The following is a 25,372-nucleotide window of genomic DNA, read 5'->3' as shown; positions in this document are numbered from 1 at the left end:
TCTCTTGGAAACTATGTCATAGGATATAGGTATACTTCAGTGCACCTATGTGGTTTCCTTCAAAGGGATTTGGACTACCTTCGTTAAATAATTCTCCTGTAAACATAGATCGTCGTTAAAGCAGCGTCATTTAACCAATATCGAGCTAACGAACGATGGCTTCTCAGTTGCTTTTACTCGGGATTCTAAAAAACAACGAAAATCTGTTTGGTTTTATGCGCGTAAAAGAATATTTTTCTTGTTTTTTTTTTCCTCCCTTCCATCCTTGCTTTTGTTCTCTTTTTTTGTTTATTTTTTTATTAATTTTTCTTTTCTCTTTTTTTTTTCTTTTTTTCTTTTTTTTTTTTTTTTTTTTTTTTTTTTTTTTTTTTTTTTTTTATTTTATCGCCGGGTGATACGTTTTAACGATACTTCATTGAAAGCGCGTGAACAATGAAATCGTTCCAAATCAACTTAAACAATCGTATTGTTGAAAAGTTAAATTTAATAGGAATGAATGCCAAAGTATTTCAATACTTGAGTAGGATTTATCGAGAGGTTTTTTTTTTTATTTCCTTTTATTATTATTATATTATCGATACGTGAAAACATATCGTAACCACATGACCATTTGATATTTCATCGACTTTCAATAGCATTGTACAGAAAAAGGGAAATGAATTTCTCTCTCTCTCTCTCTCTCTCTCTCTCTCTCTCTCTCTCTCTTTCTTTCTTTCTTTTTTCCCTCTCACTTTATATCATACAGATATATCTCCATATGAAAATATTATTATAAATCCTTCTTCAACCAGCGATGTTGTTTCACAGGTTTATAGTACGAAAATATAACAAATTTATATTTGTCCCTGTGCATTATTTGTCGGACAACGAGATAATATAATTTGTTAAAAATTATATAACAAACCCGTAACGATGTCTCTCGTTAAGGTTATTATGAAAATAAATTATATTTTCTCTGAATAATTACCCCTTACACGCGTCGTAATGTAAGTCACACGTTTCTACGTTTCATATTGCAGTACGTAATTCTTGCGTGCGTTCTCATCATTTGCCGGTTGCAAGGTGGCCCAGTGTGTTGCACGATAACATTTATTGTCGACGATGAACAAGCTCTGTGTTATAAAAAAAAAAAAGAGAAGAAAAGAAAAAAAAAAGGATGTAAAAAAGATGTAAAAAAGAAAGAAAAAAAAGGGAGAAGAAAGAAAAATCCATGTGTTCGTATATTATCGCCTTCACCGAATCACCAGTAGTGGGCGTTAACCTACGTAGACATTATCAAAATAACATCTTTTTCTACACGGGTAAATGCTTTTATTCTCTATAATAATCTCACTTTGAAGCGAAGGATTTGTATCCTGAATATTTCAAACGGATGATGGAGATAAGAGGAAAAAAAAAAAAAAAAAGAAAAAAAAAACGATAAAAGAAGAGGAAAAAAGAAGAAGAAAAAAAGAAAGAAAGAAAGAAAGAAAGAAATATGGCGTTCTATCGCCATCTTATCGTTTCTTTAGGCCAAAAGTTCTTGAACGATTTTAAAAATTGATTATTCTCTTTCGACAGACTTTTTTATATGTTAATTTTTCTTCTTCTTCTTCTTCTTCTTCTTTTTGTTTTCTTTTCCTTTTTTTTTCTTTTCAGTTAAAAGAAGAAAAAAAGAAGAAAGAAAAACAAACAAGAAAAGAAAAAGAAAAAGAAAAATTACAAGTCAAAGAAAAAACCTTTTCGATCTCGCCTTTCGACACGTCCTTTAGAAATCATATTTTATATACGTTTTTCAATTCGAAAGGATAATTAAAATTGAAATCTTATCGTGGATCTTAGAATTTGATTTGGTTTGTTTTTTTTGGAAGTTTTGATTTGGAACGTTTTGTCGAGATATCGTTCGAGGTATTCGGGGTGTGATAGTAGGGGTGATGTTGAAGATGGAAGTGAAGTTAACTACTTCCTTCTTTCGCGACAAACGCATGTACCAACATAGTTGAAAGAAGTAAAAGTTTCAAGACCTTTGCTCTCTAGTTTTTCTTTCTCCTTGGTCTCCTTGGACTTGGAAGTCCGATAAATAAATGAATACGCCTGCTGGTCGTTCCCGTCGCCCATAGAAACGAACGAGTTCAACTCTCTCTCTCTCTCTCTCTCTCTCGTCGTCTCTCGTTGTTTCTCTTTCCTTTTTTTTTCTTTTCTTTTCTTTTCTTTTCGTTTCTTTTCTTTTCATTTCGTTTCGTTCCTTTTCTTTTCAGGTTTTTTCTCCCATCCTCCTTTCCTCTCCACTATTCTACTTGCACACCTTTTTTCTTTCCTTACTCTATCTCACTCTTGGCACTTTGTGTTGTGGCAGGATTGATTCATACACACGGGAAAAGGTGAATCTAATCCGCAAGATCACATTTTATCGTATCCCAGGCCAACCAGGATCAACGTATTGCTGTTGCGCTTCTCGTAAAGTTACTTTATCTTCAAGGAGAATTAATTCCCTTTGGAGGATCCTTCGAACGTTATCAGAAAAAAAAAGAGAAGAAAAAAAAAAGTAATAGATGACACGTTACCGTGTATTATCGAGTATTTTGTCGACGTCTAAAAGAAGGGAGAGGAAATTAAAAGGAGCGAAAAAAAAATAAAAAAAAAAAAAAAAAAACCAAAAGAAAGAAGAGAAAAGACAGGAAAGGAAAAAAAGAAACAAAAAACAGGAAAATGGAAAGGAAAAAAAGATTGATCGACTCTTCTCATTCAAAGGATCGTACAAAAGATCAGGAAAACCATTCGTGTTGCTTCATTCGCGCAATTCACGATTCCGCACCTCTTTGGTGCTTTCACTTTATTGCTCACGGGTCATTATTCTGGAATTAAGTGGCTAGAGGTTCCGCCATGTAAACGGACGGGCTTTAATTCTACCACAAGAGAAAGCAGCTTTTGTTATATATATATATGACGATATATATTTTTTATTATTTACACCAAAATGCAAAGTTTTGTTATCGACTCGTTAAAAGCTAAATTTCATTGGATTGTTATATTAGAATATTTTTTTACAAGTTTTTTGCCATTAGTTTATTACATGCGACTTGTATCACAGCTTGAGTATATTGTTTACAGTTGAGTATATATATATATATATATACGGGAGAAAGAGTAAAAAGCTTATGAGTGGGCGTAGTTACATTTATTGTGTGGAATAATAATAATATGCATTTGTATATATGTATGTGTCTGGTGGATCAGGATGGTAACTAATTCATATCCTTTTGTTACTGGACTAATGCAAGTTCTTACATTTGCAAAATTAGTCCTCGCAATTCTGCCATGTTCCCGGCATCCGAACATCGTTATTTTCTTCAAATACATTTATACATAGGTAGAACGGGATATAATGAATTCATTTTCTTTTTCCTTGTTTCGTTTTTGTTGATTATTTATTGTCGAAAAGATGAATCATCTTTAATTTTCTTTCCTTTTTTTTTTTTTTTCTTCTTTTCTTTCGGACTGAGATCAATGTGCCAATACTTTCTTACGATTGAAAAAATATCTTTCTCTTAATTTTCTGTAAACGTAAGAAGATAGACATTATAGTCGCTCCAATTCGTCATAATTGAACAGAACTATATATAGCTGTCCCTAATTGACGATTTAATGAGGGACAGAGATGGGGCTAATTGCTATCCAATTTCTCAAGGAATCCGTTTTGTGTTCGTCACAAAGCAACTGCATCTAGATATTCTCGGCGTATAGTCTGAAAGAGCATTTTAATCATTTTAATAATTTACGCTTGATGAAACATCGAAAAGGGAGGAGATACAACAAAATAAGATAAAAACCGAATTAATAAGAATTTGACAGGATTAATATTATTGATTAATAATTTATTTATAATTACGTACTTTAGGATAAAATTTTTTAACGTTAGAACTGAATTTATGTGTTTCATATTTAAAACGTTTGAAGGACAGGTTAATTATAAACTTTGACAGTCTTGACGTATTTCGATCCAAACGGTTTGAAGGTAATTAAAAAGGAAAAGAAAGTAATTAAAAAGGAAGGACCTGACTTGATTGTCACATTATTATTTTTCAAAATGGTAGCTAACGTTTGATCTAATGATATGTTTTGAAATTGTTTGCCGTATAAAAAAGTCATTATTTTCCAGGAAGCTTAGAGAAATTGCAAAAGGAATAGAAGGTAATCGAAAGTTACGTTTTAGAAATTCTTGACGTTAGGTGAGACCGTTTAATTACAAAGGCCAATGATATTAGGAAGCTATGGTATATAACTTAGTAAGCCATCTACTTTCTAATGGTTCACCGTTAAAACCAGCACTAACTTTAAGTAATGAGCCAGTCCATGGACTTTCTTCGTGGAAAGATAAATCTTCGTAGAGAGACATAAAGCTTGCTTGCTTTGTACCAAGACGAAAAAGGACGGACGTTATTTCGTTGAAAGATGAAATATCCGTTTCTTTCGTCGTAAGTTTTTCTTTTCTTTTCTTTCTTTTTTTTTTTTTTTGTGTGTGTAACAAAAATTTGTATATCTTAATAACGGGATAATGGCGCGAATTGTATCGAAAAAAAATTTTCGAATATAATGATCGCTACGAACGATACCCAAGTAAAATATTAAATTCTAATTAGAACTATGAAATTATAAAAAAAAAACGTAATAAAATAGGAACATCCGAATATATTTTACATAAAAAGCGGAGGGTTATACTTTTCTTTTTTTTTTTTTTTTTTTTCAACGTTTATCCATAACCCTTGTATTTATCATTTTAAAGATCACATTTTCTATGGCACGTATGTACCTTCGATGTTAGACGTGTAATCTCTAGCTTCTTTAAAATTCCATTTATCGATAGGAGAGAAGCTTTGATATCGTTTTCTTATATGCAACAACCTCTTTTCATTGTCGTATCTCGAAGCTTTCACTTGGTAACGTTTACTCACCCATATGAGGAATCGTGCGATACACGAAGAAAACGATTACTTTGTCAGTAACTTTGTAAATTATGTATGGAAGAAAAGATCGACAAAATTTTACGGTATATAAATGTAGGTATGTACATATATGTAAAAGAGATTGAAAGAGAAGGAGGAAAGAGAGTAAGAGAGAATAACAGAGAGAGAGAGAGAGAGAGAGAGAGAGAGAGAGATGGAAAAAGAAAGAAAATTTTCTTGCTGTGCTTGTGTCCGTCGAAGCAGATCCTTCGTAGATGCGAGAGGGGAAGGTAAAAGTACCCTTTAAAATTCAGGAGAACATCGTCCAGAGAGGATTTCACGGGCTGGAAGTGTCGAGCTACAAAGTGGCCCCTTGAAGTACGTAATTTAAAAACACGTGGCCGATGGAGAAGGAGGTTTTTCTCAGAAAGGACCATCGACTTCTTGGTAGTAAAAGAGAGAAGAAAAAAAGAAAAATATAAAGGAAAAGTAAAGAAGAGAAGGAAAAAGAAAAAGAGGATAGGGAAGTGAAAGAGGTATGGAGGGAAGGAAGGAAGGAAGGAAGGAAGGAAGGAATGAAGAAAAGAAGGAAGGATAGGAAGAAGGGAGGTACAGAAACTGGATCCTTCGAGGTACCATTAATGGACTCGTGACTTGTGGACGAAGTGCAAGAGATGAATGGCCCTTGATAACGGTATGTTGTACGGTCCGATGTTCAAAGACATGGATAAAATGGATAAAAGATAAATATGTTGCTGAAGGTGTTACTCAAAAGCAATTGTATATACGAATCGATAATTAAACGGGATTAACATTTCTTTTTTTTTTCATACGATAATCACAACGTATCAAATTATTCATTTCAATTTAATAAAACCAACCCGTTCGCTTACCCGACGTCTGTTTTTTGTCAAACTATTATATTATATCGAGGAACATTTCCTATTGTTTACAACGAATGAATTAACATTTTTATTTATTATAATCCACACATTTTCATCGTTATATTTTATCATAATAAAATAGAAATTGTCGTATATAATATATGTATACGAGAAGAGTAAAATATGTATATATATATATATATATATATATATATATATATATATATATATATTATTTCAATGTGGATCGTTTAAATGCGCATACTCACTGTGACTATTGCCCTAGGAAAGAGGTCGACCGGGCGACGTTCGCTAGTGCACGTATGACACTGAAATTTAGGTGTCAACGTATAGTGAGAATACAAGAAGGAGAGAAAGATAGGTGTAAAGGCATAGTCGAAGAGGCACGCGCACACAATACCCGTCAGTCTCAGACCCGTTCCAAACAAACGTATATTCTACTTCGGCAGTTGTGTGCAAATGTCACTCATGTTCATGGACGTGGACGTAGATGTGGAAGTTATTGCAATACATAAACGCGTTTCCTATTTTCTTACGTAAAATGTATTTTGTCCGCCAATCTTCACGGATCCATCTTCTTTCCCTTAAAATATTTTCAATCGTACGACTTAAACGAAATCCATACATAAGTAATATAACCAAATAATTTTTCCTATCTTGAAACTTAAAAATATATTCATGATATGATACTATGTGTATATATATATATATATATATATATATATATATATATATATATATTCGTTTGATTCTACGTTTTACTATTCGCTTCGAATCTATGCTATGCTACGTAATCGATGATCCTTCTTTGACCTTTGTCCTTTTGCTCTTTCTATTTCTCTTTTTCTTTCTCTCTTCTTCTATTTTGTCTGAAGTTCTACCCTTTCGTATCCCTTTTACCTTTCACTTGATATTTTTCATTTCGAATTCCGTAAATCAATGACGTTCTATTTAAAATGGACGGCTATTCGCAGAATATATCGTGATAACGCATTCGAGATTACACGTATTTATAAAATATATATATATATATATATATATGTGTGTATATAAATATTATATATATATATATATATAAAATAGATATTTTATTAACGGATTTCACGTACGATTAAATATTACGTGAAATGTATCTTTATATTTTAATGATTGATTTAGAGAAAGGATAGATGTCAATATGTACGCAAATCAAACGTGCTTTGTAATATTCCTACGTACTCGATAATTTGCATTTATATACGATGAGCTTATGATGTGTAAGTTCGTCCCAGAGATTTATAAGCTTCGTGGGGTCATTTTAAAAGCACGCGTGCGTATAAATGCCCGCGTTGGACAGTTTTCTCTAAAATTTATCGGGGAATAATTCAAGCGTACTATAAAATGTTTCGGCCGATATTTTCGTTGAAAATCGCCTAACCACGCGTCGCATTTATTCGCGTTTTCGACATTTACGCGGTCACGTAATTTTTCACTCGAGCTAACACGAACGCGCTTTCTTTGCGGCGGACGGTACAAATTGAAAATCATTAGCTTGAAATTGAGATACGAACGGTTAAAAGTGCATCGTGCTTTCTTTCTTTCATTTTTTTTTTTGTTTTTTCCTTCCTTTTTTTCTCTCTCTCTCTTTCTCCTTTCTTTTTCTGTCAGCTCATTGAACGCATCAGCTATGTTCTTTTTGCCACGTGTATTGGACGCCATGCAGACACAATGGACGTATCGGTTCGTTAACTCATGAAGACCTCCAGATAAATGCCTGAGGAGTTTCCCTTTCCTTAAGTGCCCTTCAACGCTTAATTCCGCTAGATTTAGCAGAATCCAGCCTATATCTTCCTGATATATATTTTCTGCCAGTGGAAAACCCGTATCTCCCCTTTCACGGTTTTCATTCAGAGAGAGAGAGAAAGAGAGAGAGAGAGAGAGAGAGAGAGAGAGAGAGAGAGAGCCGAGAAAAGATTTTCCCTTGGCCCGGAGTCTGCGAAAATAAATACGTGATTCGAGCTCTCTTGCTCCTACGGCCCTTTTCTCTTCTTTTGGCTTTTACTTCTTTCACCATCGGAGGACGGCCGGTCGTATATCAGTTGACTACTCGCTTGTCTAGCTCAGATACCGCTCGACTAACCCCCATTGGGAGAGTTCCGCGAAAAATTCTCTCAAACTCGGAGATTCCATTAAGAAACCGTGTACGCGTTAGACGTCGAAAGCAGGAACGTCTTTTGGAGATGCGGGATTAAAAACTTAGCTTCCTCATCTCCTCTCTCTATCTTTATCTTACTCTCATCCTCTATCTATCTCTCTCTCTCTTTCTCTCTGTCTCTCTCTCTCTCTCTCTCTCTCTCTCTCTCTCTGTATTTCTCTACTTTCTACTCTTTACTCTTTACCCTCTACCCTCTACTTTTACCCTTTGTCCTTTCGTTCAAAGAAAACGACGTGGATATTACAGTCGAGGTCTTTGCAATCGTGTTTAGCCAAGCGAAACAGTTCGAGCATAAACACCGACTCTTATCGGCAGCTATTCATAATTAAATTTTAATGAGGGATGAGTCGTCGGACCGGACGCGAGTGTCCAGACTTTACGGTATATCGGCAATGCACTAATTCATAGTGCATTAGTGCGGCTGCACCTCCGGTGGCTTTAATGGAGCCTGCCGGCAGTTCCTGAAGGGAAGGGTTCCGCCCTCATATCTCGCACATCCTCGAAAGGTCTCGCATAGGACAATCTCCGTTCTGAAGCTTCTATACCAGATTCTCTCTGTACTCGCTTGTGCATCGAGTGGAAGTGGCCACAATCGAGTACTGTGTCGCGTAACGTTACTGTACGCCAAGTATTAATGGTCCACCGAGCATGTCCTGAATGAAACACGTTCATCCAACCGCGAATTAATAAACTTGCATTCTGCCTATCAGGAAAAATTGAACGATCGATAAGATAGATTGCATATTTTCCTATCATATTTCTTTTTATTTTATTTTTTTTTTTATTTTTTTTTTTTTTTTTTACTTTTTTTCCTTTTTTCTTTCATACCTACTTTTTTTTTACTATCACCATTACCTTTTACTAACACTTACATCAACGCCTTTTGCCTTTCTGATATAGATCGCTTAAGGATTACCAGGATATTTTTCACCCACAAACCAGGATGGATTTATCCATACGAAATTAGAACGAAGTGTTCCTTCTTCTTATCGTAAGAATAAGAACGCAGCGAGGAAAAGAAAATATCTTTTAGAACGTATAAACTATACGAGATACCTACTAAACCCAAATATTATATATATATATACACTCTCGTGAATCCTGTCGGATATACCTAATAAAGATCCAAAGAATGGAAGATTAAACTTAATGACTGATTTATAAGATAATTTTGTGAGATCGATAAGAAATATTATAAGGAGATAAAAGGGTTACTTCGCTTTTTTTACTTATTTATTTTTTTTATTTTTATTCTTCTTTTTTTTTTTTTTTTTTTGTACTTTTTTATTCATATTTTTTTTTTCTTTGTTCATTTTTTACCGAAATAACACGCGTAAATATTAATAGAAAAGAGGAAATTTTAGGGGAAAAAAAAAAAAAAAAAAAAAAAGAAAAAAGAAAATGCATAGATAATGCGTGCAACGCGTTCGTTAAGCTTTCATTTCATACGTTTCTATGATACTATATGACATATAGTATTTTATGAGTTGGAAATCGAAGAGGGAAGTATAAAGAGGCGTGTCAAAATGACGCAAGTATTATCGCAACGTTTAACCTATTTTTCTGAAAGAAAAAGAAAGAAAAGGTAAAAAAAAAAAAAAAAAAAAAAAAAGAAAAAAGAAAATTGTGCCTTTGCGCAAACTAAAAGATATCTTAAAAGGTACTTTATAAAGGGAACAGATTTGACGGTATTATCGTTACAATCGTTTCGGTGACTTTACGAGTTTGCTTTTACTTTGAATGGTGGGAGAGATGTTAAAGGGCAAAGGATATATGTATGTATCCATAATGTAGTTTTAACGTCGTTTAAACCGACGTACTCGAAAACCGCAAGAGTTTTATGAAGCGACGACAAGAAAATGTGAGAAGCCGTTACGCTTGGATTAAAGTTCCTATCGTGTAAGGTGAGCTATTGTTAGAGAGAGAGAGAGAGAGAGAGAGAGAGGGGAGGTAGATGTTCTTGCTTCTCTTTCTTCCTCTTTCTTCTTCTTTTTCCCTTCTTTATCCCTCTTGTTTCTCTCTCCACATCTCTCTTTTTTCTGATTCAACCTGATAAATTCGCAAAACACACTTCTGTGGCTTAATGTCTCGCGACACACGTAATCCGATAAATACGAAGTTAGAGAATGAGAGAGAAAGAGAGAGAAAGAGAAAGAAAGAGAGAAAGAGAGAGAGAGAGAGAAGTAAAGAGAGAGGTAGAGAAACGAGATGAAATTCGTTAATCCCTATTTTCACGTATTCCTACCACCGTCATTTATCTGCTTGTATTTATTTTGTCGAGGGATTAAAAGATTCAAACTCGAAATTCGTCTCGTGCGTAGCGGTCCAGTTTACCTTTAATACAAAAGGAAAATATCGAGAGACAGAGAGAAAGAGAAAGAAAGATAGAAGGTAACGTCGTTCATAATTGCGTACGGTGATAGTTGTAAAATTTCCCAAGAGAATTAATAGGAATATCGAACTGACGATAACCGTAACAATGGGGAAATTCGCTCTCACGCATCGAATGCGTAATACGTGATTTGCAATTTTCTCTCTCTCTCTCTCTCTCTCTCTCTCTCTCTCTCTCTCGTTCTTTCTTTCTCTATATTTCTCTTTCTATTTTATATCACTACGTCCGGAAAATCCTGGAGAGTTATAGTGACTTTGCGCAACCGGTCTTCTGCTCTTTCCCTCTTTCTCTCTCCTTCTCTCTTTTTCCCTTCCTCTCTCTCTCTCTCTCTCTCTCTCTCTCTCTCTCTCTCTCTCTCTCTCTCTCTCTCTCTCTTTCTCTTTTCTTCTCTGTAAATCCGTCCTTTTGCCACGCTGGAAGGGAAGCACTTTAGTGCAATCCTTCGCCGTAAGAGAGAAACTCGAAGGGCTCACATTTTCGAGATATCGCCATCGTCTATTCGCGTATACTACTTACCAACTTATATACCCATATATATATATATATATATATATATATATATATATACATACATACATCCATGCATATATATATATATATATCTATGTTTATATGTATATATATAAATACATAGACATATATATTTACTACCAACACGCTATCTCGACCTCTTTCTTCGAATAATAATACGAACATCAAGCGGCGGGCTTGCACGCTAAATACTCGCAGAAGGCAACTGCATAATTGCTTTTCATTCATCCATTTTCTCCAGGTTCTCTTCCTTGTTTTCCGCTCAGTGCATTCATAGAAGCCGCCCACGATCGCGTTACTTCGTTCGTCGAAACTTTACGGATCCACAAATACATTTGAAACTTCTTCAACTTTGTGGCAGATCGTGTACGCGGCGTAGCCGCGTCAGTTATCAACGAGATTTCAAACATTTTCAAATCTATTTGTGTATCTCTTACACAGGCATACACATTCTCTTTGTCCTTTAGTGCGAATTTGTATTTAAATTTAGCGCGACGAATTCTTACTCGTTTAAGCGTATAATTTCGTTTGTAAAGGGGGAAAAAACAAAAAAAGAAAAAAAAAAAAAGAGAGAAGTGTCTTATAGACGAAGGAGAGAAAAAGTAAAATAGAAGAGAAGAAAAGATAAAAAGAAAAGAAAAAAAAAAAAAAAGAAAAAGAAACAGACAAAGAAAGAGATCGGAGAGGGTTCTCGAAAAAAGGTACAAATCCCTTGGTCCTCTTTTATAAGTTAACGATACAGTGCCGTCACTAAAAGCGATCTTAAAGTTTCCACGGAAAATCAACAAGTACGTGGGATTGAAGAAGTTTTCTTCTGAGAAAGAAAGAAAATAGAAGTAAGTACAAAGAGGGTGCAGATCCTGCTTCGAGATTTCAAAGAAAAGACGTGGTTCGAACTATAAAACATGGGATCACCGATATAAAGTTTTATTAGCGAATTCTCTCTCTCTCTTTCTGATCCTTCCACACGTTTTTCTCTCCGGCCCCCCCCCCCCCCCTTATAGTTATCCCCCTCCGTATTCTTTTTATTCTATTCTTTGAAGAGAACTTTGGCCTTTCACTCCTCCTAAGGCAATTGGGACTTATCGTGCATCGTGCTCAGAACACTATAAATGCGAAATGACAGAAGTCAACTAAAAAAGGGAAAAGTATTGTATTATACTTGCTCTGACAAGAACTCTATGAAAAACAAGAATGAAAGAATCAACGGTTTTTTACATTATAATTTTTTCATCGTTGAAGTGAATACTCGAACGCTATATATGGCACCGAGGGATATTATAAGAGTTTCCTGTATATAATTCGTGGACTTGATAAAGTTCTATGTAAATGAAACGAGGACAATAACAACAACTACAACAACAATAACAACAACAACAAAATAGAGAAAAAATAAACCAAAAAAAAAAAAAAAAGAAGTGCCAAGGGAAAGAGAAACAGAGAATGATCTTCGTTGCTAGATGAAATAACTTTCGCTTTGTCTTATTAATGTTGGCTAATAATTTATTTGCAATAGGTATATACATACATAAGTATGTATATTTTTCTACTACGTGCAACGTTCTGCAATATTGACATATAAGAACAAATAACCATATCCCATTGTGATATTTTTCAAACTTTTATCAGACAACATATTTTTATCTTCTGATAGGGAGATATCGTGAAACATTGGATATAGGATGTATCCTGAAACTTTTTTATTAAATAACTTCGCCCCGACAGACAAATAACAATAGTTTCAATTCTCTCCAGGAAATTACGAATATCTACCTGAAAATTGTTTATATGTTGAAAAATATATTATACATACATACTATATTAACGTACGTATATAAAGATTTATATTTAATCGTACGAATTGAAAATGAAAATCATTTTGACGATTAGATTTTGACTATCGGAATACAAAAGATATTGATTATAAACGAGAATAATGAGTTCTTAATGAGAAATTAAATATTTTCAAATACACTTTAGACATAGATATTAGATCAATTACTTATGTTAAATGTGTTATTATTTTATAATAATAATAATAATAATAAAAAAAAAAATTACGATATTCATTTATTTGTTCATTATGTCCAAACTTTATTTATTTATTTATTTATTTATTTTATTTTTTCTTTTTTTTATTTATTTATTTATTTATTTATTTATTTTTTTTTTTTTTTAATTAAAAGAATCTGTATTAATATTTTTCTATATACTCGTTTGTTCTCACGTTACTCAAAAGTTTAATGAATAATATCATATCGAGCATCTTCAATCATAGACATTTAATTGAGAATATTAATTAATGAATAATAATAATAATGACAATGATAATGATAATACTAATAATAAGAATTACGGAATATTAGCATTAATAGCTATTATAAACTACAATACACTGAGTTATCACTGCTCAATTATCTATACGTATATTCATTATTTCTATTTGTTAGATTTATATATATATATATATATATCAAAAGTATGCTTCATCGAAATGAAACAAATATAACGAAATTGATTGTTAAGTACCAGGTGAAAATTACTCTGTTATATTATATACCTATTGCAATATATATTATAGGTACATGCATATAAAGAGATTCTTTTGTTATATTCGTTTAAAAATCAAATGAAACAATTTTAAAATATGAATATATTCTAATAACAAATACAGTGAATACCTTTTGTTACTATATACGTACCTTTCGTTTTGATAGGATTTTTCGATTTTACTGTGAACTAGTTATATACCCTCCAGGTTGATTTTTCTACAACACATCACATGTTTTTCTACCTTCGCTCCCAGATATGCATACTTCGATCTTACCCCGGGGCTTTTCTCTCTTTACTTTGTACCCCGAGAGATGATACGAAAGTGATGCGAAAGGTTTTGTTTATTTCACCATTCCGTTATTTTTTGATAACATCGATTTTATCGAATATCATATCGAGAAATACAAAAATAAAAAAAAAAAAGAAAAAAAAAGAAAAAGAAATATTGAAACAAATCAGTCATATATATGTATATATTGTAATTATATAACTATATATATATATATATAACTATATATACATATATACCTATACGTACCATATATAAGAGTAAAATGTGATAAAATCTTTTTTATGGTTTAGCATTGGTAAATCAAGTACATATTCTCTTTCGATTCTGTAAACTACTCTCAGATCTTATCGATGCTACTATTCGCCAAAAAAAAAAAAAAAAAGAAAAATAAACGAAGGAAGGTACTAACCAAATCCTACGTTTCTGTAGGAGGAAAGAAAGTGGAACAGTGGGATCTCTACTGCGTGTCATACATTATTCAGAAGGGTTCATCATAATCGTGGAGCAAGCAAGAAGAAGAGAAGGAGAGAGAGAGAGCGAGAGGGAGAGGGGGGGCGGAAAGAGGGGGAGAGGTTAAAGGATACCTTAGTTTCTCACGAACTTAAAAAGAAGCCAGATAACTCAGTTATGTGTTTGGCTGAAGTATGGTAGAGAAAAATTGATTTCACTAACGTTACTTATATAGTCGATAAAAGAATTTTAAAAAGAAGAACGTTAAAAAAAGAAAAGAAAAAGAAATAATAATAATAATGATTATGATGATAATAAAAAAAAAAAAGAAAAAAATAAATAAGTAAAAAAAAGAAAAAAATAAATAAGAAAAAAAAAAAAACAGGAACTATACCGATGATTGACACAATTTTGTTTTGTATCGTTTGTGCGAGTGGAAGTTTACACTTAAAGAAAAAAAAAAAAAGAAAAATAGAAAAAAAAGTTTCACTTCGTGTTGAACTTTGTTTTAAAGTAAATTAACGAATATCAAATATTTATATTCAATCATGATTTACCATTTTACGTATTTACATTTTTTATTAATTTATCTTAGTCACGGCTTTTTTTTTTTTTTTTTTTTTTTTTTTTATACCTTTCGACGCATATATCTTTATTTTATTCAAAGACATTCAAGTACATGTTAAAAAAATGTATATTCTGATGAAACTAATAAAGTCGCGTTTTGCATTTAATAGTCCGTTATACTAGTTCGTAACCAATTAATTCCGTTCATTTCATCAACACGAGAGACTCAATTCGTCGAGAAGATACTATTAAGGTGAGAAGAAACGGTGGAACGCCATTTATCGTTGGAGTCGTGGCGGCTGAAACCGTTTTGTCTCAGTATTTCTTCGAATGGCGGTGGTTTGGGTCCGGCACTGGAGTAAGGAAGAACAACAGCTGTGACTAGGATGTAGTATAACTCCAAGCTTCCTGCAGTTCAGGAATGTTTATGGCCGATAGAAAGAATGTATATTGACCAATTTCAAAATTCATGAGTTTAAGATATTTATGAAACGAAAAGAAATATAAATTGATAAATAATAATAATAATAATAATAATAATAATAATAATAATAATAATAATAATAAAGAACTAAGTCGTACAAAAAGGAAAATATATATAAAATGTGACTTCGATAATACGCAAGTTTAAGAATTTTAGAATTAAGTAAGTAAGAAAGAAAGACTGAGATGTGGTTTAGACCATGCAATATGTATTACTCGTACGTGCACGATATTCTATTGGTCTTTTATTGTTATACGCCATTCTCTTTCTGGTGGTTCTCTCTATCCCACAGTAATCCCATGGGAACATTTCTCCGTTGTCCTTGAAGCGCGCGCGCTTCTATTTTTATGGGCCATAAGGGAAAATAAGTGCGACGAGGAAGGTCTTGGATAGGTAAGGAGCCATGGATAGAGAAGACTCGTAGACTCGTAGACTCGTAGTTTTAGTAGAACTTCCCAGGGACATTTTAGATCACCTACCATTGCCTTTCCCTTCTGTTCTCTATTTTTTTTTCCTTTTCTCTCTCTTTTCTTCCTCTAACTATCTCTCTTTCTCTCTCTCTCTCTCTCATTCCCTCCTTTTTTCTTTTCCTATTTTTTATTTTCTTACCTCTTTCAATCTTTTCTTACCACCACTTTCTCTCTCTCTCTCTCTTTTTTTCTTTCTCTCTTTTTACTTCTTTTTTTTTTATCGTCGCATAAAGCACGTACAATACGTACGGCTGATCATCCCTGACAATAAAAAAGTTCTTTGCGGTTTTCGTCCAGAAACTTGTTTTATGAAAATCGACGCCATAAAGTATCGAGCATTATCTTTTTCAATACGAACCTCTGTGTCATACTGTGTCACCTCGATCTTACAGAGTTCTCGACCTTTAAAGCCAGGATTGTGAAAAGTTTAAATTTTGCCACGAACCATCGTGGAATCTTATCATGACGTTTCTTCCATCGAATGAATTTCTTTTTGAAGAGATGTTAAATAATTCGAACCAAAGCCGTTTCTCAAATGGTGATTAAATTTCTTCGCTTCAACTGCTAAGTGTTCGCGCAGGTGTCCAAGATTTCTCGAAACCATTTCTACAACCCCTTTGAGCAGTACAAACGTAGCTTGTACAACTTAGGGAATTTAATACAAATCTAAATGTAAATTTTGTATTTTACGCTGTAGTAATAATATTCCCGTTAATTTACATACTATTATATATATATATATATATATATATATATATATATATATATATATATATAATACTTTTATTTAATAATTTAATAATTGTATATAAGAGATATCGTTCTTAGTTCCATGACATTTTGAAATACAATTTAACAGTAAAATATTTAAAGTTCAAAGGATTCATTTAAATGTTCGCATTGACGAGCTAATTAAATTTGCAAGAGAAATTCAAATCGTAATTATCATTAGCTGTTAGAAACCTTCTTGTTACCGAAATTAATTCGATTGCTCTGTTTCTGGACGTTGTACCTACGATTTTCCGGTTGATTAGAACAACTGGCCCTATCAACATATCACGCTTGCAAACCCTTCGACAAGTACCTCTATAAATATGTCTGTGTATGTGTGTGTATATACACATACGTAGATGTAACTACACGATTTCCTTTACTGGCTCTCTGATATTGGATAACAAGATAATTCGACTGTAGTAATGTCGCGTTAAGATTTCCATAAAAAGATTAAGACTACATATTCCTTCCGTGATTTTTATAAAGCGCTTTCAGTTTAAAGAGCCCGATATATTTCAAACGAGAGAAAAAAAAAGAAAAAAAAAAAAAAAAAAAATAATAAAAAGAAGAAGAAGAAAAAAGCTTAAACTAAAAGGCTCAAAACTTTTATACACTTTTACGAACGGTCACGAAAAAGTTCTTCGAAGTTCGTGCAATCTCCTTAGAAGCACTAATTAATTCTCTATCCGTTGCACGTGGAATTGATATGGCTAAATTTTCGAATCAATTCTCTCCCTCCCAATTAAATGCCGACGCGTGTTATACTTTTTTCTTTTTTTTTTTCTTTCTTTCTTTGGGATCAATATGAATGAACTCGAAATGCATTCAACTGGCGCATTTTCCCACGCTAATTAATACAACTGCCTGCGGTTTTCCACGTGGCAAATTTCATATTTATACGCAAATAGAAATATTACAGTGAAACTACGTGAATTCTAAAAGAGATGGGAGAAAAAAAGTACTCGAGAGAGAGAGAGAGAGAGAGAGAGAGAGAGAGAGAGAGAGAGAGAGAGAGAGAGGAAGGAAGAGAAAAAAAACAGATTAATATCATGATTAACACGTTATCGATGTACATTTAGAATCTTTTTACCTTATTTAACGCGTTATCCATTAAAACTTTTTGAGCTTTCATATATAGATACGTTCATTAGCTTCCTGATATTCTATTCGAATGAATAATATATTCACCCTTTCGATATAACGTGAAATTTTGTCGGAAGGTTTATCTTTTCACTTTATTACGTTTCGACGAAATGACGATTGTGTAAAATTAAAATAAAATAGAAAGAATAAACGAAAAAAAAAAAAAAGAGAAAAAAAAGAAAAAACAGATAGAAAGAAAGACCAAAAAAAAAAAAGAACAAACGAAGAGATAAGGGAAGAAAAAGCAAAAAAGAATCGTAATTGTTTGCATGTCAAGGGTCGTTACGAACTATAAGATCTTAGAACGTTCTAGTTGGCTTAACTCTTGCTCGAGAAGGACCAGACTGAGACGCCCCAAATCGGATGTATACACTGGTTGATTGAGGCTTACCTACCACCTTCTCCAACATCACTACTACCCCCTACCTCCGTGTACTCTTCTTCTACGTTCTCCATCTTTCTCCCTAAACCCATCGTTTCGCGACGTCCTTCACCATTTCAAGATTTCTCGCTATGCAGCAACTTTGGTTAAATAGATTATTTGATTGGATTTATACTAGAAAGGGAAAGAGAGAGATAGATACATAGATAGATAGATAGATAGATAGAGAGATAGAGAGATAGAGAGAGAGAAATAGAATGAGCAAAATTACATATTGTTTTAAGCAAATAATATATCTATTGAAATATTGATTTTCTTCGGTTCGACTGACGTTTCAATTTCAATCGTGAATAAAATTACATTCGTAATTTGAAACTAAATAAGCCATATTGAAAATTATCAATTAAAATGCTATAAAATATATATACATATATATGTAATTTATATGTATATTTATATATATATATATATATATATAATAATAATTTATGTACATATATATATATATATATATATATATATATATATATAATATTATGTAATTTATATGTATATTTTATATGTATGTATATATATATATATACACACACACACACATATATATATATATATATATATATATATATATATATATATATATATATATATATAAAATGCTTGTAACGTTTTTATCGTTGAGTAATTTTCTTCGTGTTAATTAACCCAAGATTTCTAAGATGTTCGGGATAACTGAACGGTTGGTACGGACAGGCAGGTTCGTTACCTCCTTCGTTTTACCTTTTGCAACGTAGCAGAAAAAGCGAAGCCACGGTGACGGAGTAAAAGAAAGTAACGCCAAAGTCGTTCTCGTCGATCCTACGGATTCATTATTCACCGGAACGGAGTAGAGGTCAGATGAGAGAGGGAAGGATAGGGTATACGAAAGAAAATGGAAGGTGGAAGAACGGAAAGAGAAAAAAACAAGAGTAAGAGAGAGAGAGAGAGAGAGAGAGAGAGAGAGAGAGAGAGAGAGAGAGAGAGAGAGAGAGAGAGAGAGAGAGAGAGAGAAGGAAAGACTCTAGCTAGAAACTTACGCTTGACTGACGAATAATTACTACCCTATGGGCAAACGATGACGTCAGTAGTAGTTACTTGAAGTTTAAGTCAATCACTATCTCACTTTACTCTTAACAGACCTAAGAAGCTCCTTTGATTTTTCATCTCAATCGAAGATTTCTCGTTCTAATACAAGAACGAACGATCAACAATCGATTGTTGATTATTGACAATAATTTATACTTGTTTTTAATAATTACATTTTTATATATACATATGTATATATATATATATATAATTTTTTTTTTCCAATCTCGTAAAAAGGATATTTAGATATTTAAAGCATCCCTTCACTTGACACTTTCTTTTTCATTGTCTTTATTACTCGTAAGTCCTAAAAGTATCCATGTAAATCGTCCTTGAAGATTTCTCAAGGGGTGAAATGTTAATTTACGAAATACGTCCTCTCTACGTTCACATTATTCTTTGAAGATAGCTTTCAAGTCGATTGCTCGTCGTCGCTATGCCACAAAGAGAACAAAGAAATATTGCGGAGAAATGTAAAAAAAAGAGAAAAAGAAAAAGAAAAAAGAAAGAAGAAGAAAAAATTTATTCCGCAACTTATTCGGAAGGAGGGGAGGGAAGAAAAAAACAGAAAACGAAAAAAAAAAATATATATATATATAAAAAAAAAATCGTTCTTCTCGTATAATGATATCGAGGAACGTTGGAATCAGTTTCTAATCTCGTCACGTAGATACTTTGCAACTCCCATATTTCTCTTAATCTTTGAAAGGACAATTTGGACGACTCACAAGGAAAACTGTAACTTGTACGTTACACACTATGCGCATCGTTGTGTCTTGACTGAATATTAATTAAATTTCACAATGCTTGGCATAAATGCGCGCGCATTCGATGTATACGAAGGCATTGTATGATCGTATCTTGATGTATATGTTTATACATACACTGTGTAACCTATACAGTGTGTATTTAGTTCGTAATAGGACCACGGTGCAGTTTGCATATCAATTCTCTAGGTATAAACTATACCGATAACAGTACTATCGCTTGCTTTACCTATGATCTAATTTGTCACAGCTAATCATTATCTAACGAATTTGTATATTACTAATTTCGAAACGAGGACATAAACAATGAAATACAATGTTTCGAATATAATCTTGTTCAGAGATTTAATCATTTATTCGTTAAATAATTGTCCATAATTTTCTTTTCCTTTTTTTTTTTCTTTTTTTTTTTCTTTTTTTTTTGTTTTTTTTTTGTTTTTTTTTTTTTTTTTGTTTTTTTTTTCCCCCAATTTTTAAAGGAACATATACGTTTTGTACAAGATCCGATTATCTTACCTTTACAATTCTTTCAATGTCTTTATAATCAAGCAATTATATATTGTATTACTTTTAGATTATCTTTTAATAGATCAGTAATATATAAAATAGATATAAATATAATATAAATATAAAGTATATAAAATAATATAATATTTTAACAGAGTTATAATATTTATTAAATAATATCTGTTAATGGATATAAAATAATTCTGATTACATATCAAGAATAATATCGTCGTAATATGTTGTAAAACTCATCACATTCTGATGAAAAAAAAATAACGTAACTCTTTGTTTATATTTGAAGGGGGGAAAAAAAAAAATTTCACAATTTCAAAAGTCATCCGAATATTTCTGTGACTTACGACGCCTAGAAAAAGAATTATAAATTATACATATAATTTAATTTTTCATTTCTTTACACCTAACACCATAAAGTTTCAATTAATATATAGATGTAAAAAAAGAAACCTTGTGACACCTTCTCAAGGTTCTCTAGGAGTACAATCAAACGGTAAATGAAAAACGTTTGCACGGGACAGTTCGATTTGGAAAAGCGAGAACTTAAGAAACTTAAACCTCATTTTTCCCCACCACGATCTGTACTTTTAACTGTGTTTGTATGTCTCTTTGTTCTTTCTTTATTTTTCTTCGTTTTTTCGTTATTGTAAAAAGAAATTCTTATTTCATATAAATATCGCGATAAACTTTTTATTTCTTGATTCCGTTCTTTACGAGAAACTTTGAGTATATAAACTTTCGAATGTAAATCGTCGATATTTGTTTCTTTCTTTTCGTTATTTTTTTTCTTTCCTTTTCTTTTTCTTTTTTTTTTCTTTTTTTTCCTTTTTTTTTCCCCTATAGGAAATACAACGAGTATTATCGTATCGCTGATAGATATAAACACAAGCACATGTATTGGAAAAACAAACCTTAGTTATAGATTCTCAGATGGGTGGTATCAACGTCGGGAAATCAACATTTTCTGTACTGTCAGCTATAGAATATGCATTTCTGAAACAGAAGCAACATAAAATTTAAAAATTTTCGGTGAGCGTATATTTACGATCGATTTTTTATCATTTCATTATTTAACTTTTGCTAATACGTATATACACACACACACACACACATATATATATTTATATATATATATATTATATACATATTATGTATGTATATATGTATGTATGTATGTGTGTATGTATGTAAATAGGTAGGTATGTTCGAATAATATTGAACATTATAATTTTACTATAATTCTATGGATCGATACGATTTTATGTCATTGAATTTCTCTAATAAATATATCAAAGTAAATTACCACAAATGATTTGCAGATTGAAATTAATTTTAACATACTTAAAATAATATAATATGTATAAATTTGGGTCTCTTTTTACACGGTAAAATTTTTTTACTTTATTTTATTTTTTCTTTTATGATTTTTTTAACGCTTTAAATTTTATTCACACGTTTCACTTACTTTTTACATGGTTGCAAAAAACCCGCACGATCAGTTCGCAAAAAATGCCACGAAAATCGTGTGTGCGTATTTGAAAGTAGAAAAGAAAAGAAAAGAAAAAGGAAATATTTTTCTCAACGCATTAACTTTTCTTTTTATGCGTTTGTCAAACAAAATATTTTTAGTGAATGCGTTTGTATATTTTAAATTGACTTTTATTTATATATATATATATATGTTTTTTTTTTTTTAATCTATATTGATTGGATCAGTTTGACACGAGTTTTATACTTTTTGTAAATCGATTTTTACGTGGACTTTTTTTATACGATTTTATTTTCTTTTTTTTTTTCTTTTTATTTTTATTTATTTATTTATTTTTTTTTATTTTTTTTTATGCGATACGCATCCACCGTGCTAAAAAGAGACCTATGTCTATATAATACGTACAAACGATGAGAAAAACGAACGATACTAATATTATTAACCACAGTATCATTTCTCTTTTTCTTCCTTTTTTTGTTTCCAGTGTTCGCATTCCGTTTCGGGGGACTTTTCCGAGCGTGTGGCAGCTCTATTACAGTCATCTTCGACGCAAGACGACTGCTAGTTCTCATAGGGAAGTATCCGAGATCGTCATCCCTCTTCCAAACACGAAACCATTCGAACGGAGGGATAAGTTTTCGAGTGAGAGAACTCAACGAAACAAACACATCGTATTAATTTAAGACGTATATTATTATCTAATCGTTCATTGTCAAAATTAATTCGTAAAACAATTGACGCGTTTATAGGATATATACATATATATATATATATATATATATATATATATATATATATATATATATATATATACAGCGTGTATGTATCATTCAAAAATGAATACTTTCGTTTATCATATCGTATTGTTGAGGAAACGATAAGGGAAGTAACAATCGTCCGATTATTTTCGCACGTTGACTCGCATCATCGAATATCGATATATTCGATTTACTATGTCCACAGAAATAGCAAACCGATTTTCACGAGTCTACGTCGAAGTTACTAGCGTTATCGCGCATAAGCCATAAACGATGAAGACTAAGAATCATTATTATTAGAATTCGATATCAATGATATAGTTCGCATTGAATCGATAAAAGAAAAAAGAAAAAAGAAAAAAAAAATAATATTTCGAAAGTCGATTGTGGGGTGGTGGGATTTAAGATAGGGAACAAATTCTTGTAGGGGATGTTGCGTTAACTGAATACAAGTTGGATTGTGAAAAAAAAAATTGGATTGTGAAAGGAACGATTTTGTATCGAATGGTATTATTCTATAAACAAAACAAAAAAAAAAAAGAAAAAAAAAAGAGGGAAAAAAAAATTATGAGAGAAAATATGATATCGGTATCGATCGTTTATTCAAGACTGATAGGAGGTTACATAAAAACTGCGTCAGTCAATTTATAAAACTATTCTGTTACTATTTGCGATATATCTATGATTAAATTAACAAAAAAAAATAAATAAATAAATAAAAAATTAAAAAGAAAAAGAAAAAAAAAGAAAAAAGATAAAAAAAAAAAAAATTAAGGACGATATCATGAGATAACAATCGTTAAGAAATGTGTAATGAATCTTACGTGTTTGTCTAATAGAAAAGAGAATATTGTCACTTATAGAATATCTTTTTAAGCGTTAAATTATTAAAAGAGAAAAGCGGAGAAAAGTGTGTGACACGTCGTAGAAATAAGCGAAGCGATCACGGCAATTCAGGTTGCTCATTCGTCATAATTAATCACAGGGCAGTCAGCCGGTGTCGCTTTATTGGCTAAGTTACATGCCGCGCTTACATCGTAATGGCACCTTTGGATCTTCGTTTTAGTAAAATTGCTTTCGCTTTAGTTGGATCGTAGGCGAATCGTGAGTACTTAGGCTTATATTTTGTCATAATTTTGGCGTCGACGGCTACGAGAAATAAAAAGTGATCGATTTCTTGCGTGCGAGAAGGGAAAAAAGAAAAGAGAAAGAAGAAAAGAAAGAAAAAGAAGAGAGAGAGAGAGAGAGAGAGAGAGAGAGAGAGAAAGAGAGAGAGAGATAGAGATTGACTGACGTACATGTACATTTACTTACATAAGCACATTCTCGCGACATTATTTTTTTTTCTTGGGGAAAAAAAAATAAAAAGAAAAACAAGAACAAGACGAAGAAGGTAAGAAGAAAACGAGACAAAAAGAAAAAAAAAAAAAAGTACGAAACGCATCGTCAACAATAAAAGATTCGTTTGTTTAATCGTTAAAAAGAATATACAATAGGATATCGATAAGGATAAAATATAATGTTATAAATGAAATTACATATATACGTTCTTGTCCGATTCTTTACTCGGAAAGTTAAAGTATCGTCGGAATATCTTTGAAATCGAACTCTATTAGACCATGATCGTTTCGCTCGTGATCAATGGATGGCACTTAGAGTCTGAAGGAGCTACTAGAGTAGTATATCTAGAAGGGCGGCCCGAAAAGAGAAATTGCGAAATTCTCTTGTCATTTTGAGGGCCGCCATTGTTGCAGGCCACAGCTCCGGAAGACTGGTGTATTGTTTCACGATGGAAAGTAGCAAGCCACCCACCATCTTGGTATGAAACGAAACACACGGGTACTCCCTCGGAAGACAAATGAACGTTCTTCCATAGCCTCTGAAGAACCTCCTTACCCCTCCGTCCACCCTCGCACACGCGTACAGGCGCGCGCACTTGACAAACTCTTGGCCGTTCTTCGATATCACTATTTTCTACCACTACCACCATCATTGCCACCACCACTACTACTACTATTACTACTACTACTACTATTACTACTACTACTACTACTACTACTACTACTACTACTACTACTACTACTACTACTACTACTACCACCACCACTACCACCACCACCACCATCACTACCACCCACCACTGTTATTACTACTATGAAACCTCCCTACCGAAGCACTACTACCAAACTTACTCGACCGTTTTATCCGTCGATCAGAAAGTTTCGTGGAATTAATTAGTGGCACGTTAACCTTCTTCTCGACTCACACCGTATTTTCCAGAACTGAATCCTTACGAAGGATTCACCGCTTCATTTCTTTTGTTTCTCTCTCTCTCTCTCTCTCTCTCTCTCTCTCTCTCTTTCTCTTTTTCTCTCTTTCGTTTTTCCTTATCTTTTCTCGATTCTCATTCACCTTCCCTTCGTATTATTCACGAAAGATCACGATGCCAAACGTATACTAACGAACCTCTGACGGTGTCATCGAAACGATTACATTAACAAAAATATTATCGTCCCTCGCGAAAAGAAAGTCTTAGGGATATATCGATTAATAAAAAAAAAACGTTCGTTAAATGTTCTAATCGCGAGGGCTTTAAAACTAAATAACGGCTGAGAAACGAATAAAATTACGATGATATATATATATATATATATA

The 25,372-nt window shown here is 32.5% G+C and overlaps 1 protein-coding gene across 2 annotated transcripts in view; it reads left to right on the top strand.

Moving 5' to 3' along the window:
* The window catches only part of LOC124950245, a 67,338-nt gene that overhangs the window by 24,279 nt on the left and 17,687 nt on the right, over positions 1 to 25,372 (top strand). The window contains exon 3 of one of the 2 annotated variants that reach the window (XM_047496696.1): positions 22,444 to 22,750. The exons of the other annotated variant lie outside the window; for it this stretch is intronic. Coding sequence (XP_047352652.1) covers positions 22,444 to 22,524 — 81 coding nt within the window. The 3' untranslated portion in view covers positions 22,525 to 22,750. Of the gene's footprint in view, positions 1 to 22,443; positions 22,751 to 25,372 lie in introns of those variants that run through there. 2 annotated transcript variants of the gene reach the window in all.

This window comes from Vespa velutina, chromosome 6 (genome assembly GCF_912470025.1).
Source record: "Vespa velutina chromosome 6, iVesVel2.1, whole genome shotgun sequence".
NCBI classification, from domain to species: Eukaryota; Metazoa; Arthropoda; class Insecta; order Hymenoptera; family Vespidae; genus Vespa; species Vespa velutina.
This window is presented reverse-complemented; position numbering and strand designations above follow the sequence as displayed.